The sequence below is a fragment of the Oncorhynchus keta genome, chromosome 2 (assembly GCF_023373465.1).
Source record: "Oncorhynchus keta strain PuntledgeMale-10-30-2019 chromosome 2, Oket_V2, whole genome shotgun sequence".
Lineage (NCBI taxonomy): Eukaryota > Metazoa > Chordata > Actinopteri > Salmoniformes > Salmonidae > Oncorhynchus > Oncorhynchus keta.
Genome location: NC_068422.1, coordinates 71,390,557 through 71,410,312, shown reverse-complemented (window position 1 = coordinate 71,410,312; position 19,756 = coordinate 71,390,557). Strand labels below are relative to the sequence as shown.

At 43.5% G+C, this 19,756-nt stretch overlaps 1 protein-coding gene across 3 annotated transcripts in view; it reads right to left on the bottom strand.

The window, feature by feature from the left end:
- The window catches only part of LOC118362490 (furin-1-like), a 96,507-nt gene that overhangs the window by 38,799 nt on the left and 37,952 nt on the right, over positions 1-19,756 (bottom strand). For all 3 annotated transcript variants that reach the window (XM_052482203.1, XM_052482199.1, XM_052482201.1), the window contains exon 3: positions 2,071-2,169. In XM_052482203.1, coding sequence (XP_052338163.1) covers positions 2,071-2,169 — 99 coding nt within the window. The remainder of the gene's footprint in view (positions 1-2,070; positions 2,170-19,756) is intronic.

Genomic DNA, 19,756 nt, shown 5'->3' with positions numbered 1-19,756 from the left:
GGCCATTTGGTCCACAGTAATGTGGGTCTTTGAGCAGGGTTTATTGCTGCTTTTGTTTAAGATCCATCTCCCCCAGTGTGACTGCTGTGGGCCACAGGACTGAGCAGTGCAGGGAGGGAGGTGCAAGGAGGTTCCCCTTTCTTTGAGGTGCTCAGGGAGAAAAGGAATTCAACAACAGGAAATGGAGCAGCGGTGTGAGAGGAAATCCCATCAGTTGAGTGGTGAGGGGAGGAGTGGGGTTGGGGCGGGGCGGGAGCAGTGTTGTTTTGGTGCTGTGCTGCTAAGGGTAAGAGGATAGGCCACACAACACTTTTCCCACCGTGCGCCTGCTCAAGATAAAACAGCAGCGAGACTTGGCCACACAGTTCGCTGGCTGAATGACCTCCCATAACGCAGGGAAACCAAAACGTGGGTTCTCTACAGTCGACAGGAACAGGACTGGGTAGGAGAGATGACCACTGGCAGACTGCAGTAGCACTTAGTCCTTCATGGGAGTGTCATGGGAAGACAATGGACTTCCCATGACACTGCATAGTGACAGGGGATTTTCAATTGTGGGTTCCCAGGGGATGTCAGTTAGTACCACAAGTCTTGCTCATTCACACCTAGTCACCCCCATAAGAACACACACGTCTGTTCTTTGGATATGGGAGGGGAAGAGTACCTCTGAATCAGCAGGTCCTGCATACCTTTAAAGCTGTGTTTGGTACAGCATGTGAACTGCCAGCCACCCCCATTAGCAGAACTAACCCACAACAGCACCAACATTAGTTAGTCAGGGGAGGAACTAGTGCTGAGTGTGACTGTGTGTGCATATCTGCACGTGCATGTTAGCTTTTCCTGGACATGAATCAGAGTTCACGTTACTAGTTACTAGCCCTCTCTCTCTGATCTTCCCATCTGGACCTGAGCTGCGCTGAGTGACAAACAGCGGAGCGGTTCTGAGCGGCTGCTGCAGATGGCAGGACATTCATTGTGCCGCAGTTCAAACACTCGACTTTCACAGCCATGGAAACACAGCCAGAGCCCAGAGAGCTAGAAGGAAACGCAAGACCAGGAGACCACAGAGTGAACTACACACAGCCCCAGCGACACTTAATCACAGACCTTTTAAACAGGGACCCATCACTCAAACACCCACAGTACAGACTACATACACACAATAGGAGTGGAAGAGAAAATCAGACATGACAAGCATTAGAAATCAAACTGGAAACCTAATCTATTCAGAAGTGGTTTGAGAATGAGATCATTAGACACCACAGTATAGCCAAGCACTGTATACGTGTGTGTATGTGAGTAGCATGTTTAGCATGCTCTCACCTCAATAATATAATATAATAATAATAATATATGCCATTTAGCAGACGCTTTTATCCAAAGCGACTTACAGTCATGTGTGCATACATTCTACGTATGGGTGGTCCCGGGAATCGAACCCACTACCCTGGCGTTACAAGCGCCATGCTCTACCAACTGAGCTACAGAAGGACCCCAGCCCTAACATAAAGCAGGGAAAGGAACCGGACCAGGCAGATGCTGTAGGGTGTCCGAGACATCCATTAAAAGCGGGTGATAAATGAGAGCTCAGGTCTCTGGCACTCTGCCCTGTGGTTGTTAGCTCACCGTGGTCCCCTCTGCGTCGACCCCCGCCCCCACTGCCTGCCTAATGGCCGCTCCACAGGTGGTGATGTAGTACCAACGGCTCCGCCAGTCATGTTATGGAATATAAATTAACAAATCCAACCTAGCTACAGTACAGTGACTCTCAACCTCTTTCACATACTGCCCTCCATCACCTCTCACCTCTCTCACACTGGCTGTGTTGTTAATTGGGAGGTGCATTACAGTATGACTCTAGATTAATGAATCATCTTTCAACAAGCCCAATCCAACCCCCACCCTCTGTTGCGGCTGGTGAAGTCATGTTATTGATATAACCCATCCTCCCCTACACTCACATCCCTCCACCCTCTCTTGCTGCACACTCTCTCAACCTCATCCACTTTGATACACTCACCCACCCAACATCATCTACACACACTCACACCTCCTCCCAAGGCATCTTACCTGAGGCTCTTTTTGCAGACGGACGTGCGTCCCTCGGTGATCCGACAGAGACCTCTTCTCCACAGAACGGTGCCTGAAGTGATAGATGTCACCAAATACCTGCAGACAGACACATACACATTATTGTTAATATTATCACCCAATACTTGCAGACACACACAAACACAGTCATTAATCCCAACATGTTAGGGAGATAAAGCATTCCATTTACAAGGGGCCTCTTTACACTACTTCTACGACACAAACTAGGTCCAGGAGAGATACTTGTGTCGTTAAAAATGTAATCTTTAAGAGATGTCTCTCACACTACCTCCGGGACAAGTTGTCCATTACCCGGTAATAACTGGCTTTCGTCCTATCAAAGAAAAGCCAATAAATAAGATTGGCGCAGGTAGAAGAAAATCCTTGTGTAAAATAATGCTTTTCAGACTACTCATTGAAGGAAATACCAGTCCATGTAAATACATTAGACTGGTCATGCTTACACCAATTTTTCTAAGTTACTTTGCATAATTGAGTGGAATTAAATTGGTGCGTGTACATTTTATTCGTTATGTTTCTTATTTATCACACCCGTATAGCACACAGATACCCGAATGGAAAATCTGTCATACAGAGCAAGCACTGCTGCGGAGGTCTTGTTGTGCTTTCAAGACAACTGGGAAGGAGGTCAAATCATGATTTCAGGGAACTTCGAATTCCGAGTTGGATGACCGTTAGAAAAAGAAAGAAAAAAATCCCCAGTCGGAGCTTGTTTTTTTCCAAAGTTGTCTTGAACACGGCATCAAACTAGAGGTCGACCGATTTAATTGGAATGGCCGATTAATTAGGGACGACTTCGAGTTATGACAATCGGAAATCACTATTTTTGGACACAGATTTGGCAAGTCAGGCGAGTCAGGCAAGTCAGGCGATTTGGCAAGTCAGGCAAGTCAGGCGGCAGGGTAGCCTAGTGGTTAGAGCGTTGGACTAGGAACCGGAAGGTTGCAAGTTCAAACCCCCGAGCTGACACGGTACAAATCTGTCGTTCTGCCCCTGAACAGGCAGTTAACCCACTGTTCCTAGGCCGTCATTGAAAATAATAATTTGTTCTTAACTGACTTGCCTAGTAAAATAAAGGTTAAAAAAAAGAACACATTCTTATTTTCAATGACGGCCTAGGTGGGTTAACTGCCTTGTTCAGGGGCAGAATGACAGATTTGTACCGTGTCAGCTCGGGGGATTCAATCTTGCAACCTTACAGTTAACTAGTCCAACGCTCTAACCACCTGATTACATTGCACTCCACGAGGAGACTGCCTGAATGCAGGAAGCCAAGGTAAGTTGCTAGCTAGCATTAAACTTATCTTATAAAAAACAATCAATCATAATCACTAGTTAACTACACATGGTTGATGATATTACTAGTTTATCTAGCATGTCCTGCGTTGCATATAATCAATGCGGTGCGTATCATTGCTCCAATGTGTACCTAATCATAAACATCAATGCCTTTCTTAAAATCAATACACAGAAGTATATATTTTTAAACCTGCATATTTAGCTAAAAGAAATCCAGGTTAGCAGGCAATATTAACCAGGTCAAATTGTGTCACTTCTCTTGCATTCATTGCACGCAGTCAGTGTATATGCAACATTTTGGGCCAGAATTTTACATCATTATGACATAACATTGAAGGTTGTGCAATGTAACAGGAATATTTAGACTTATGGATGCCACCAGTTAGATAAAATATGGAACGGTTCCGTATTTCACTGAAAGAATAAAATGTCTTGTTTTCGAGATGATAGTTTCCGGATCCGGCCATATTAATGACCAAAAGGCCCATATTTCTGTGTGTTATCATGTTATAACTAAGTCTATGATTTGATAGAGCAGTCTGACTGAGCGATGGTAGGCAGCAGCAGGCTCGTAAGCATTCATTCAAACAGCCCTTTTGTGTTTTGCCAGCAGCTTTTTATGACTTCAAGCCTATCAACTCCCGAGATTAGGCTGGTGTAACCGATGTGAAATGGCTAGCTAGTTAGCGGGGTGTGCGCTAATAGCATTTCAAACATCACTCGCTTTGAGTGGTCGTTTCCCTTGCTCTGCATGGGTAACGATGCTTCGAGGGTGGCCGTTGTCGGTGTGTTCCTGGTTCGAGCCCAGGTAGTGGCGAGGAGAGGGACGGAAGATATACTGTTACACTGGGTGGGGTTATATCCTTCCTGTTTGGCCCTGTCCGGGGGTGTCCTCGGATGGGGCCACAGTGTCTCCTGTCCCCTCCTGTCTCAGCCTCCAGTATTTATGCTGCAGTAGTTTGTGTCGGGGGGCTAGGGTCAGTTTGTTATATCTGGAGTACTTCTCCTGTCCTATTCGGTGTCCTGCGTGAATCTAAGTGTGCGTTCTCTAATTCTCTCCTTCTTTCTTTCTCTCTCTCTCTCTCGGAGGACCTGAGCCCTAGGACCATGCCCCAGGACTACCTGACATGATGACTCCTTGCTGTCCCCAGTCCACCTGGCCATGCTGCTGCTTCAGTTTCAACTGTTCTGCCTTACTATTATTCGACCATGCTGGTCATTTATGAACATTTGAACATCTTGGCCATGTTAATGTTATAATCTCCACCCAGCACAGCCAGAAGAGGACGGGCCACCCCACATATGCTCTCTCTAATTCTCTCTTTCTTTCTCTCTCTCGGAGGACCTGAGCCCTAGGACCGTGCCCCAGGACTACCTGACATGATGACTCCTTGCTGTCCCCGGTCCACCTGACTGTGCTGCTGCTCCAGTTTCAACTGTTCTGCCTTGTTATTATTCGACCATGCTGGTCATTTATGAACATTTGAACATCTTGGCCATGTTCTGTTATAATCTCCACCCGGCACAGCCAGAAGAGGACTGGCCACCCCACATAGCCTGGTTCCTCTCTAGGTTTCTTCCTAGGTTTTGGCCTTTCTAGAGAGTTTTTCCTAGCCACCGTGCTTCTACACCTGCATTGCTTGCCGTTTGGGGTTTTAGGCTGGGTTTCTGTACAGCACTTTGAGATATCAGCTGATGTACGAAGGGCTATATAAATACATTTCATTTGATTTGATTTGATTAAAGTGCCTATAGGGACAGCCAATAGTCAAAGGTTAATGAAATACAAATGGTAGAGAGAGAAATAGGTTGTTGGAATTATAGGACTAAAACTTCTTACCTGGGAATATTGAAGATTCACGTTAAAAGGAACCACCAGCTTTCATATGTTCTCATGTTCTGAGCAAGGAACTTAAACGTTAGCTTTCTTACATGGCACATATTGCACTTTGACTTTCTTCTCCAACACTTTGTTTTTGCATTATTTAAACCAAATTGAACATGTTTCATTATTTATTTGAGGCTAAATTGATTTTATTGATGTATTATATTAAGTTAAAATAAGTGTTCATTCAGTATTGTTGGTGTTGAAAAATCATAATCGGTTGACCTCTACATCAAACTGCAACTGAAGGCAGGCTTCATCGACGTGCCACACACCACTTTGCAATAAGCTGGAGGCAGTATGCATTTCGAAAAACATATACTTATCGTTTGAAACCTGAAATGTTTTAATTCATATGAGGCACATCTTACCTTGCTTCAAAGTAGCCTCTATTAGGTCGCCTCGCTTTGAACATTTCTAATGGATATTTTCACATGAAACTGCTTGCATGTTCAGTGCCCTTTTGACAATGGTGTTTTCCCACTAACTGCATTATGGAACAAACATTATTGGATAGTCTACTGCATATGTCTGCTGTGTGGATCGAGCAGTCAACATGTTGAACAATCATTTGAAAGAGTAAAAAACTAATTGAGCGAGACGAAGGCAAAATCCAGTAACGCCAAGATAATGAAATGTATTGCCCTTGACAATCAACCGTTCTCTGTCGTGGGTGATGTTTGCTTTCGTGACTGGTTGGCTTTCGCGACTGGTCGAGCACCGGTACACACTACCAAGTGAGCTATTTTTCAGATATTGCCCTACCAGAGTTACACAATAATAGCGTCACTGCTATTAGCTTCACTACATACTATAGAATGCCGTTTGAGTCTTTGCGTGTCAAAAAATATACACTTCAAATAATACTATGACGCATTAAACAAGCTTTTCATTTGACACGTCAAATAACACAGTTCTATTAAAGAATGCTGTGTGTTCTGAATTTGCACGTGCAAGACAAGAGCCATCACTACTATCAGTAGCACTGGCAAAGCTGTACAAAAGTCTGCAACCAAGCAAACAACAGACACAAAAAATGTGTTTACAATAGTGGGTTGGTAATAAAGCATTATTTGTTTGACCTCAACTTCTAGGGTAGCTAGCTAGCTTTAGCTTGGTACCTAGCTAGCACCAATACAACCTGCCTGAAAACAATGAACAGTAGAAAATGTAGTAATTTTCATTATTCTTAGCAATGATTTAGGAAATCGTGTGAGTAAGTGTTAGCTAGGTAGGGACTTGTTGTCCGCCTATTGACATTGAACTTCAGTTCATGAAAATAAATAACGAGCCAGCTACTTAACCCTGTTGCCCAAAGCTAACGTTATAAGCGGCCAGCTAGCTTCATCTGGCTAGTGAGGCTCGACCGGACCGGGTTATGTGTTATGACAAGGAACAATAGTGGAATTTGCAGTTTTGCCTTCAAAATAAAAGTACCTCTTTTAAAGTGATGCAGAAGGTTACAATTAGTGCCGGAGTGGTTTTCTAGTGAGGCTGCGGATGCGCGCACACCACCCACCACCTCATAGTACAATCCTCGCTAATGTCCAGTCCCTAGTTAACAAAGTTGACGAAATTAGGGCAAGAGTTGCTTTCCAAAGAGATATCCGGGATTATAACTCTGTTTCAGAGGAAAAATGGCGAGCTGGGGACATGCTGTTGGAGTCCGTACACCCAACGGGATTTTCAGTGCATGGCGCCAATGGGAACAAACATCTCCCAGTGAAAAGATGGGCAGGGGTGTATGTTTCATGATTAACAACTCATGGTGTAATTGTAACATAAAAGAACTCAAGTCCTTTTGCTCACCTGACCTAGAATTCCTCAAAATCAAATGGTGACCGTATTATCTCCTAAGACAACTTTCCTCGGTTATCGTCACAGTCGTGTATATCCCCCGCAAGTGGATACAAAGAAGACCCTCAAGGAACTTTACTCGACTTTATGCAAACTGGAAACCATATATCCTGAGGCCGCATTTATTGTAGCTGGGGATTTTAACACAACTAATTCGAGAACAAGGCTACCTAAATTCTATCAGCTTATCGATTGCAGTACACAAGTGAGTAACACACTCGACCACTGCTACTCTAACATCCACGATGCATACAAGGCCCTCCCCCACCCTAATTTTGGCAAATCTGACCATGACTCCATCTTGTTGCTCCCCTCCTATAGGCAGAAACTAAATACAGGAACCGCCCAATGCTGGTCTGACCGGATTCCACGCTTCACGATTGCTTCGATCACGTGGACTGGGATATGTTCTGGATAGCCTCAGACAATAACATTGATGTAGACGCTGACTCGGTGAGCAAGTTTATAAGGAAGTGTATAAGAGATGTTCTACCCACTGTGACTATTAAAACCTTGCCTAAACAGACACTGTGGATTGATGGCAGCATTCACACAAAACTGAAAGCATGGAACACTGAAAGCATGCATTTCAACGGCTCAAACACGAGACGCATGTGGCAGGGTCTACAGACAATCACAGACTACAAAAAGAAAACCAGCCCCGTTGCGAACATCAATGTATTGCTCCCAGACAAATTAAAAACTTCTTTGCGTGCTTTGAGGACAATACAGTGTCAACGACACGGCCAGCTACCAAAGACTGTGGGCTCTCCTTCTCAGTGAACGACGTGAGTAAAACATTTAAAACATGTTAACCCTCAAGGCTGCCGGCCCAGACGGCATCCCTAGCCGCATCCTCAGAGCATGCACAGACCAGCTGGCTAGCTGGTGTTTACGGACATATTCAATCAATCCCTATCTCAGTCTGCTGTCCTCACATGCTTCAAGATGGCCGCCATTGTTCCTGTTCCCAAGAAAGCGGAGGTAACTGACGACTATCTGTCATCATGAAGTGCTTTGAGAGACTAGTCACCTCCACCCTACCAGTTATCCTAGACCTACTCCAATTTGCTTACATCCCCAATAGGTCCACAGACAATGCAATCGCCATCACGCTGCACAATCCCATCTGGACAAGAGGAAAACCTATGTAAGAATGATATTCATTGACCACAGTTCAGCATTCAACACCATAGTACCCTCCAAACCCTGGGTCTCGACCCCACCCTGTGCGACTGGGTCCTGGACTTCCTGACGGACCACCCCCAGGTGGTGAAGATAGTGTCATGACGTTGGCCTGTTGGGGAGGTTTATGACCCCCATAAATACCTTCCCCCTTTTCTCTCTCTACTTTATAGAGTTGACTCTTGTAAAGCCTTCGTAACAGAGAGTCTGGTAACATCAAAAGGTGGGAAACGGAACCATATTTCAGTAATCCAACCAGTTGAAAATATGCTTTGGTACTTAATGAATATGATCTCAGATCAGTTGTTGTCTGAGACATTATTACTAATGACAGGATGACAAACTATATTGGAAAGTCAACACATTCTAGTTATCAGATTCACATGGAATTGTTGTGCAATTTAAATGTTTCACTTCTTGGATATAGGGGGCGGTCTTTTAATTTTTGGATAAAAAAAAACATTCCCGTTTTAAACAAGATATTTTGTCACGAAAAGATGCTCGACTATGCATATAATTGACAGCTTTGGAAAGAAAACACTGACGTTTCCAAAACTGCAAAGATATTGTCTGTGAGTGCCACAGAACTGATGCTACAGGCGAAACCAAGATGAAATTTCAAACAGGAAGTGCCCCAGATTTTGAAGGCGCTGTGTTCCAATGTCTCCTTATATGGCTGTGAATGGGCCAGGAATGAGCTTACACTTTGTCGTTTCCCCAAGGTGTCTGCAGCATTGTGACGTATTTGTAGGCATATCATTGGAAGATTGACCATTTTACACTACATCTACCAAGTGCTCGCTTGGTGTCCTCCGTCGCAATTATTGCGTAATCTCCAGCTGCGTGTATTTTTCCATTTGCTTCCGAGGAGAAACCCAACTGCCATGAATGATTTATCATCGAATAGATATGTGAAAAACACCTTGAGGATAGATTCTAAACAACGTTTGCCATGTTTCTGTCGATATTATGGAGTTAATTTGGAAAAAAGTTTGGCGTTGTAATGACTGAATTTTCGGGGTTTTTACTTAGCCAAACGTGATGAACAAAATGTAGCGATTTCTGCTACACAAATAATCTTTTTGGAGAAAATGAACATTTGTTATCTAACTGAGTCTCCTCTTTGAAAACATCCGAAGTTCTTCAAAGGTAAATGATTTTATTTGAATGCTTTTCTTGTTTTTGTAAAAATGTTGCCTGCTGAATGCTAGGCTTAATGCTATGCTAGTTATCAATACTCTTACAAATGCTTGTGTAGCTATGGTTGAAAAGCATATTTTGAAAATCTGAGATGACAGTGTTGTTAACAAAAGGCTAAGCTTGTGAGTGAATATATTTCTTAAATTTCATTTGCGATTTTCATGAATAGTTAACGTTGCGTTATGGTAATGAGCTTGAGGCTATGATTACGCTCCCGGATACGGGATTGCTCGACACAAGAAGTTAAATACGAAACTATTTGAAAAGATTAAATGTAATTGGAGCTTTTTAAATGAGACAACAGTTTATCAGAGAAACTCTACTCACTCAAGAGGCCCCGCCCAAGTGAACAGACATTGGTTGTAAACTATGAAACACAGTGCAAAGACAACGGCTCTCCCACACCACATGAACCTGCAAGAATTACCTTTATACCAGTAGACAGCATTTTCTGCTTTTAAAAGTATCCACACATTTGTGAATCATTGCATTAAATCAACACAATTTAGTTGAGAAGCTCCTGTATAGTTTGAATTGCATTTTGTTTTGTTTGTTTATATACTATGATATTAACGGTATGCTAATAGCTGCACTCACAAGATGCAAGAATGTGGTTTTTGGCCACACCACATCCCAGGCTAGTGTAAACAGAAAAGTTGCAAATCTGATGTTGAAGATAAATCACTAGATACTTTACAAATATAAATCCACCCGTATTATACATGAGGGGGTGTGAAGACAGAAGCCAGACAATGTCCTGTTAAAGTAAATTCATTCCACAGAGGTCCTAGTGTCTTCAGGTTTTTCCTTTCAATTAAGACCTAGACAACCAGGTGAGTTCTTTACTAATTAGTGACCTTAATTCATCAATCAAGTACAAGGGAGGAGCGAAAACCCACCACAGACACTCGGCACTCCGTGGAATGAGTTTGACACGCGTGTTAAAGTTTGGAGGATGACAAACAGCCAATTCATTCTGACTTATGGATTCATGAAAATATACATAGGAATCCATTAATCTCATTGTGATTCCATTAAGTCAAGGAATTGATCACCAGTATTCATCATCAAACAGTATATGTAATCCCTCTAGCATTGTTAATACAGCTATTTTCATGAGTTACAGCTGAGTTCCTGGAGAGTCTGAGAGGGTGACAGCGCTGCAGTAAACATACCCTGTCTGGGTTACTGTACCACAAAAACACCCACACACACACACTTCAGCTGCTCTCAGAGCTCAGGAGGAGACTACCTGCCCTGCTTTGACACCTTCTCTAGAAAGCTCAGACAAAGTTGAAAACATGAAGTGCCGCAATGTAGAGAAGTTTCTTGCCACAAGTGCATGGACTAGTTCAGAAGTCAAGGAAAGCACACAGTTGGAAAATAGCATAGAGAAATAATAGCAGGCTGATCCTGTACAGTACTCTACCAAGTGAGGGGGGGAGGCAGATGTGGAATAGTCTCTAACCTGGTGTACTACAGCAGGGCCTAACAGCTCAGCACTACAGCTCAGCACTACAGCTCAGCACTACAGCTCAGCACTACAGCGACACTAATTGAGAACGAGCTGCACTAACGACCTGAAGGAGGGTAGTGGAGCGCTACGGGCCCTGGTTAAAACAAGGTCAACGGCAGGATCACAGCTGCTGCCCTGACCGTGACCTCACTGAGTAAGATGGTTTGGGACACACTGTGTGTACAGTGCACATATATTTAAAAGAAATTGTCTGACACAGAGACCTGGTTAAACAGGGCACAGGCCATGTCTGTCCAATTATCCTCTGCTCTCAGTCCAGTCATAGCGGGTGCACAGATGATTATAACCACACAGTAACACCTCTAGTCCTGGGCTAAATGTGAAAACACACACATACAGTGCTGATGAGTCAACCTTCCATATGTCCTCTGCACCTTTCCTAATGACAGAGCAGCACGTGATGGTAGACGGTAGTCTGATGGTGTGGCTGGGCTGGGCATCAATCCCTCCCCCGCTAAGAATGACAGAGCCAGAGACAGGAAGTGTGAAGTTGGAGCACTGTCAGACCAGAAAGACCAAATGAGGCCCTCAGAAATCAAAAATGAAAAAGGCTTAATGTTCAGAGAAAGAGAGAGAGTGAGTGCTGAACCGCCCACCCAGACCTTGTGAATGAGCAGAGCTCAACCTAATGTCAGCCTGATGGGTTCTGAATGGCCAATTAATGATTTCATTAGAAAGAATGGAAGTGTATAAATCACTGTAGCTAACTAAAGCCTGCCAGTTAGAAGTGTCATGTCTACAGCATTAACAGAGTACTGTAGGTGGATCAAAACAGGTCTACAGCATTAACAGTACTGTAGGTGGATCATAACATGTCTACAGCATTAACACAGTACTGTAGATGGATCATAACATGTCTACAGCATTAACAGAGTACTGTAGGTGGATCATAACATGTCTACAGCATTAACAGAGTACTGTAGGTGGATCATAACATGTCTACAGCATTAACACAGTACTGTAGGTGGATCATAACAGGTCTACAGCATTAACAGAGTACTGTAGGTGGATCAAAACAGGTCTACAGCATTAACAGAGTACTGTAGGTGGATCATAACATGTCTACAGCATTAACAGAGTACTGTAGGTGGATCATAACATGTCTACAGCATTAACACAGTACTGTAGGTGGATCATAACATGTCTACAGCATTAACAGAGTACTGTAGGTGGATCAAAACAGGTCTACAGCATTAACAGAGTACTGTAGGTGGATCATAACATGTCTACAGCATTAACAGAGTACTGTAGGTGGATCATAACATGTCTACAGCATTAACACAGTACTGTAGGTGGATCATAACAGGTCTACAGCATTAACAGAGTACTGTAGGTGGATCATAACAGGTCTACAGCATTAACAGTACTGTAGGTGGATCATAACATGTCTACAGCATTAACACAGTACTGTAGGTGGATCATAACATGTCTACAGCATTAACACAGTACTGTAGGTGGATCATAACATGTCTACAGCATTAACAGAGTACTGTAGGTGGATCATAACATGTCTACAGCATTAACAGAGTACTGTAGGTGGATCATAACATGTCTACAGCATTAACAGAGTACTGTAGGTGGATCATAACATGTCTACAGCATTAACAGAGTACTGTAGGTGGATCATAACATGTCTACAGCATTAACAGAGTACTGTAGGTGGATCAAAACAGGTCTACAGCATTAACAGAGTACTGTAGGTGGATCATAACATGTCTACAGCATTAACAGAGTACTGTAGGTGGATCATAACATGTCTACAGCATTAACACAGTACTGTAGGTGGATCATAACAGGTCTACAGCATTAACAGAGTACTGTAGGTGGATCATAACATGTCTACAGCATTAACAGAGTACTGTAGGTGGATCAAAACAGGTCTACAGCATTAACACAGTACTGTAGGTGGATCATAACATGTCTACAGCATTAACACAGTACTGTAGGTGGATCATAACATGTCTACAGCATTAACACAGTACTGTAGGTGGATCATAACATGTCTACAGCATTAACAGAGTACTGTAGGTGGATCAAAACAGGTCTACAGCATTAACAGAGTACTGTAGGTGGATCATAACATGTCTACAGCATTAACACAGTACTGTAGGTGGATCATAACATGTCTACAGCATTAACAGAGTACTGTAGGTGGATCATAACATGTCTACAGCATTAACAGAGTACTGTAGGTGGATCAGAACAGGTCTACAGCATTAACAGAGTACTGTAGGTGGATCATAACATGTCTACAGCATTAACACAGTACTGTAGGTGGATCAAAACAGGTCTACAGCATTAACATAGTACTGTAGGTGGATCATAACATGTCTACAGCATTAACACAGTACTGTAGGTGGATCATAACATGTCTACAGCATTAACAGAGTACTGTAGGTGGATCATAACATGTCTACAGCATTAACAGAGTACTGTAGGTGGATCAGAACAGGTCTACAGCATTAACAGAGTACTGTAGGTGGATCATAACATGTCTACAGCATTAACAGAGTACTGTTGGTGGATCAAAACAGGTCTACAGCATTAACACAGTACTGTAGGTGGATCATAACATGTCTACAGCATTAACAGAGTACTGTAGGTGGATCATAACATGTCTACAGCATTAACAGAGTACATGGATCAAACATGTCTACAGCATTAACAGTACTGTAGGTGGATCAAATTAACAGTACTGTCTACAGCATTAACAGAGTACTGTAGGTGGATCAAAACAGGTCTACAGCATTAACAGAGTACTGTAGGTGGATCATAACATGTCTACAGCATTAACAGAGTACTGTAGGTGGATCATAACATGTCTACAGCATTAACACAGTACTGTAGGTGGATCATAACAGGTCTACAGCATTAACAGAGTACTGTAGGTGGATCATAACATGTCTACAGCATTAACACAGTACTGTAGGTGGATCATAACATGTCTACAGCATTAACAGAGTACTGTAGGTGGATCATAACATGTCTACAGCATTAACACAGTACTGTAGGTGGATCATAACATGTCTACAGCATTAACACAGTACTGTAGGTGGATCATAACATGTCTACAGCATTAACACAGTACTGTAGGTGGATCATAACATGTCTACAGCATTAACACAGTACTGTAGGTGGATCATAACATGTCTACAGCATTAACACAGTACTGTAGGTGGATCATAACATGTCTACAGCATTAACACAGGTGGATACATGTCTACAGGTGGATCATAACAGGTCTACAGCATTAACAGAGTACTGTAGGTGGATCAAAACAGGTCTACAGCATTAACACAGTACTGTAGGTGGATCATAACATGTCTACAGCATTAACACAGCACTGTAGGTGGATCATAACATGTCTACAGCATTAACAGAGTACTGTAGGTGGATCAAAACAGGTCTACAGCATTAACAGAGTACTGTAGGTGGATCATAACATGTCTACAGCATTAACACAGTACTGTAGGTGGATCATAACATGTCTACAGCATTAACAGAGTACTGTAGGTGGATCATAACATGTCTACAGCATTAACACAGTACTGTAGGTGGATCATAACAGGTCTACAGCATTAACAGAGTACTGTAGGTGGATCAAAACAGGTCTACAGCATTAACACAGTAGTGTAGGTGGATCATAACATGTCTACAGCATTAACACAGTACTGTAGGTGGATCATAACATGTCTACAGCATTAACACAGTACTGTAGGTGGATCATAACATGTCTACACCAAATGAGGGCACTGCTTTAGAAAACCAGAGAATGACTTCAGACTGAATTGTGGCAGACTATGTAATAATAAATAGTACAATATGTCCATCCTGGCTGTGACAAAGCCTAGGGCTGGGAAATGGCTAGGAAGGACTATTCTGAATAAATAGGCCTAGCATGACCCAGCTACAGTATGGCCCTTATATAACCAAGTTGACCATTTAGGCTGGGGTATTTCAGGCCACAGTAACTGTGCCGTTTTGTCTTGGCTGGCAGTACAGTACCGTTTAGACGCTGCAGTGGAGGGGAAATAGAACACCATTCCTCCACTCTGGGGGGATTCAGCCTCTCTTGCTCCCATTTAAATCCCAGAAAACAGGCCGGCTCCAAGCAGGTCAATACAAATATCCCCCCTCTCAGAACACAGCCAGCGGAAAATAGAGAAGCAATAACCCAGAAAGAGCGTATGACATGATTCACAATGAAATGCCTCCCAGAGCCCGACCCACCATCAAACACCAACAAAGAGATGGGGAGTTTGTGTTTGTGTGTGTGTGTGTGTGTGTGTGTGTGTGTGTGTGTGTAAGAACAGAATGTTAACCCATGAGAGAGCGGGATGAAAATGGAATAAAATGCTGACATCACATAAGCGGCTCCAGAGCCCATTGTCCCGTCCAGAGATGGAAGAGATAGGATGCTAAAGAAAGAAGGGAAGAAGACCTGGAGCGCTGAGGGCCCCATTGAGTGCGTGAGCCTAGATAACAGCCTGAGAGGGTGGGCTTCGATCAAAGACTTGAGGGAGGTGGAGTGAGATATGTAGATATGGCTTCAACAGAGAGCCGCGGGGTCCATTAAAGGCAGCTCTTAAATCACATCAACACCAAGTAAAAGGGACACGTGAAACAAAGCAGCCAGGATTGATTCAGCTAAAGTGATTGCTACTTAAGGTCGCCCATCCGCTTTACAGTGCTTCATTAGCCTGGAAATCACGGTTAAGAATTAGCCACCGCTGCGGCCTTAGAATTCAATAGAGGTCTGAGAAATGGTTTAAGCCCGAGAGATTGACACTGATAAAAATCAGATAATGGGTTGTGGTTGAAGTCATGACGGTTCGTGCCAAACCTCACTGCTGCTAGGCGACAGTTGAGAGTGTGGAATGTTTTGGAAGACAAGCGCACAGCAGCACGTCATAAAGTAAACTCAAAACACGACCATGGAATCAATTAGGGGTTTTAGGCTTCTGCCATGCGTAGTCTCTGACTGCTGCCGTACGCTATGGCCGGTCTGTGATTACCTTCAAACACTTGATCACGCCACACTGTCCTAGAGTACTACATCACAGAATGTTACTGCCCTTTCCAGATCATCCACCATTCAGAAAGACCCCAGACCTCTCCTTCGCTACATCAGAAGAGAGTTCACTTGAAGGACCTTTACAATACAACTTCTTAACTGCAGAGGTTAAAAACTGCAATAACAATGTCCTAACTCTAACACTCACCGCTGACTTTAGTTGGGATGTGAGAAATGTACAGTCATTGTATACAAAAGGTGAATTCATAAATGGTTCTCAAAAGATGTTTGGGTGGACGGTCCTTGGCAAGGTTTACGGCAGAGAGGCTGTGACATTGATGCTCTGTTGTTCTCAGGACTGGCTGGCATGGAACACGGCTGGAGGCTGACATTTGAAAGCAGTGTGACCCCAGAATGTCATGACCAGAGTGAGGTGAACCCAATTACGAACCCTGACCCTTCAGTAGAAGTCAGAGAGGACTCCACTCTCAGAGCGGGACCAAGCAGAGCGCACACACACAGACATCAAGAATACACCGCACTCTTGAAAAGACGCATAAACTACGAACGGATGGACTCACAAACATAAACCCAGTCCACCACGACTAAAAGCCCCTTGGATTATTTTAGCCCTGTGTCTGCATTTGTGAACCAAACATAAAAGCCTTATTGTCATCCATCTAATCTGGCATCCACGTTCGGGCAGTAAACTTTAACTAGTCGGTTGTGGGGGAAACAGGCCATTTACTGCAATTACACACCAAAGAAGTTTAGATAAGAGAGGAAAATGTGGAAAACGGCCGGCTCAGCCACCATTACAAATGTGAGAAGCAGCGAGCCACTGATAAAAGCAGAATGGGACTTCTGGCACTCCTCCTCTCAGCCCATTACTGGGGCGGAGCGCTAATCCATCAGCCTCATTGGGATGCAGAGCAACAGGCTCTGGATTAACTGCATGTTTGTTGAGTTGTTTGTTGGTTCTACTCGAGCCCTGCCAAGTTTCCCTTGTGGGAATGCACTTATAAGGTGTGGCGTCTTCAGACTGTAGACACAATTAGGTGTTACAAAAAGCCCATTGTCTGGAGACAAATTGGAGGGGCAGGCATAATGGGAACAAAGTGAAGTTAAAGTTTCTCTATTCCAGAAGGAGTTATGAGCTCAGGAAGGGAATACCTCTGGTGATTAGAGTGGCTCCAATGGCTATAGAGCTGCACATGTGGAAAGAGTAAAGACAGGTATGGATCTGGAACAATGCGTTTGACTCAACACGTCTAAAATGATTCACAGCCTCCATTGTTTTACATGAATTGCCCAAGTGAAGCACAATAGAGTCACTTGATTAGTACAGAGGTCAGCCAATGGCCAATATTTCTAGAAACAACCCAGATTTAACCTCTTAAGATTAAGTTTATTATAAAATCAACAAACTTTGAAATACATACTTGCCAGTAGAGGAACAAGTTAAAAACACAACATCTCCCAGAAATGATTTCCCACCTTATTTACATTCTGCGCTGGAACATAAACACCACCTCCAGGTTTAGAGAATGTGTTGGGAGCCACACCCTGTCTCAGCTGCTGCTCTCAGGGCCGGGGCTGAGGGAGGTGGCAGAGAGAGCGCCAGGCAACGCTGCACTGGGCTGCAGTTGGAGCCAACAGGCAGGTTCCCTTAATAATGGTAAGGCGTGCTGGGCCAAGCCGGGCCCATATGCCCACACACGGCAGATGGGTCTGTTCTGCCATTCAGTCTGCCAGAATAATACGCCTTTTCCTCATCCTTGTTGGTACCAATTTTCCATAATCTCCTTCCGGAGTCATTTCTCTCGCTCATCCACCATCCTCACGTCTTTCCTTCTTACACTTCTTAATGTGGGTCTGTCTTTAGTTCCAGATTAGAGCACAGCTAATCAAAAGGTACCCAGACCCCTCTTTTACACTGCCGCTACTCTCTGGTTATAATCTATGCATAGTCACTAACTCTACCTACATGTACATATTACCAGGACTAACCAGTGCCCCCACACAGACTCTGTACCAATACCCCCTGTATATAGCCGCTGCTGCTGTATAATTATTTGTTACTTCTATTTTACTTTTTTTTTTTACTTAACACTAATTATTTTCCTTAACTGCTTAAAGCATTGTTGGTTAAGGGCTTGTAAGTAAGTGTTTCACTGTAAGGTGGAATACAAATACCTGTTGTTTTCGGAGCATGTGACAGATTAAACTTGATTTGATTTTCCTACAACTTTGACAGAACTTCCTTCACTCCGGCAGCACCATACCACCGCATCCGTCCGCCTGCCAGACAAACGGTGTGTTTATGAAACCTTATATGGCCCTCTACAGCACACACATTTATCCACATACCAGCCCATTCCGGACTAGATACCGAATTCCTCTCTCTGCACTGTCTTGACAGGGCGTATCACTCTCAGAACAGTAAACTGCCTGCCTGTGTTGTTCTGAAAACAGCTTACAGTAATGGATTTAATAGCGCTGACAAGAACAACTGACTTAGATAAGAATTGGGTGATAAAATGTTGGCATTTTAATGACAATAACTGCAGAAACCAAATAACAACTCAACTCTGGCCAAAGTATTTAAAAACTGTTGTGCATATAGTTGCGGGTAAAACATAAGTGTTCCAGTTCGTGGTGGTCAATGGTTTGGGGGTGAGAGCCCACTGTCAGCTACACCACAACACAGGAAAGGCACACACGATCTGTTAGCATGTCGTGTGGCCAAACTCACTGGGTTTATTTAAGGACAGGACATCCCTTTACCCCCAGCAGCAGGAGCACCAGTGTAGTTTATGGAGTGGATTGGTGTGTAAAACTGTAGCACAACTGCTGCAGATACTGTCAGTCTCTGGTGTTGACGAGGAGTGTCCTTGGAGGCATAACTCGCCGTGCTGCCGAGGTCTTTAAGCTGACAGAGCTGTATGGTGCTGGGAGAAAGCAAGGAGATAAGCACAGGGACAGCGTGCATATGCAATTACAGGGCCCTGCAAATGCCCAGCCACGGTTTAACAGAAGCCTTTATCTTCAGACTCTATCATAATCAATTACAGCCAGATCAATACGGCTGAGCACCTGACAACTCAGCAGATGGGACTCTTCTACATCACCAGTGTTGGGCTTTGGAACACTGTGGCCAGTCAAGTGGTAAGGGGAAACTATGCATAAAGGCAACTTGACTCACGTTTTAAATAACTCACACAGACCCAATACAACATCGTCCCCAAATGTTGATGTGCATAGTGCTTTCAGGGGCATTGCAGTTAGGGGGTGAGTAAAGGTCAAAGGTTAATGTTGACTGGTCCTTTGAGGGCACAAACAGCTGGCCTCGCAGAAACACTGAACAAACAGTCCATTAAGACCTGTGTGAGATTACTCTAAATTGTACAGAGGTGACAGTTGTAAGGGAAATTCACAAAAGGCCCAGAGCGTTAAATAGTTTTTTAATGAGCAACTCCAATCTTATTTACCCATTTTGGATTGTAAATTAAAGTTTATACAAAAGGGTTTCGACCAGATGACTGCTGTAACGAGCGTTAACATTCCGTACAAGTCTGAAATTAAACAGTATTGAGAATAATAGCTGGTCTATTGAGATGTTTTGACACAATGAAGAACTGTCCATGGAGGTTCACGCTACATTTCA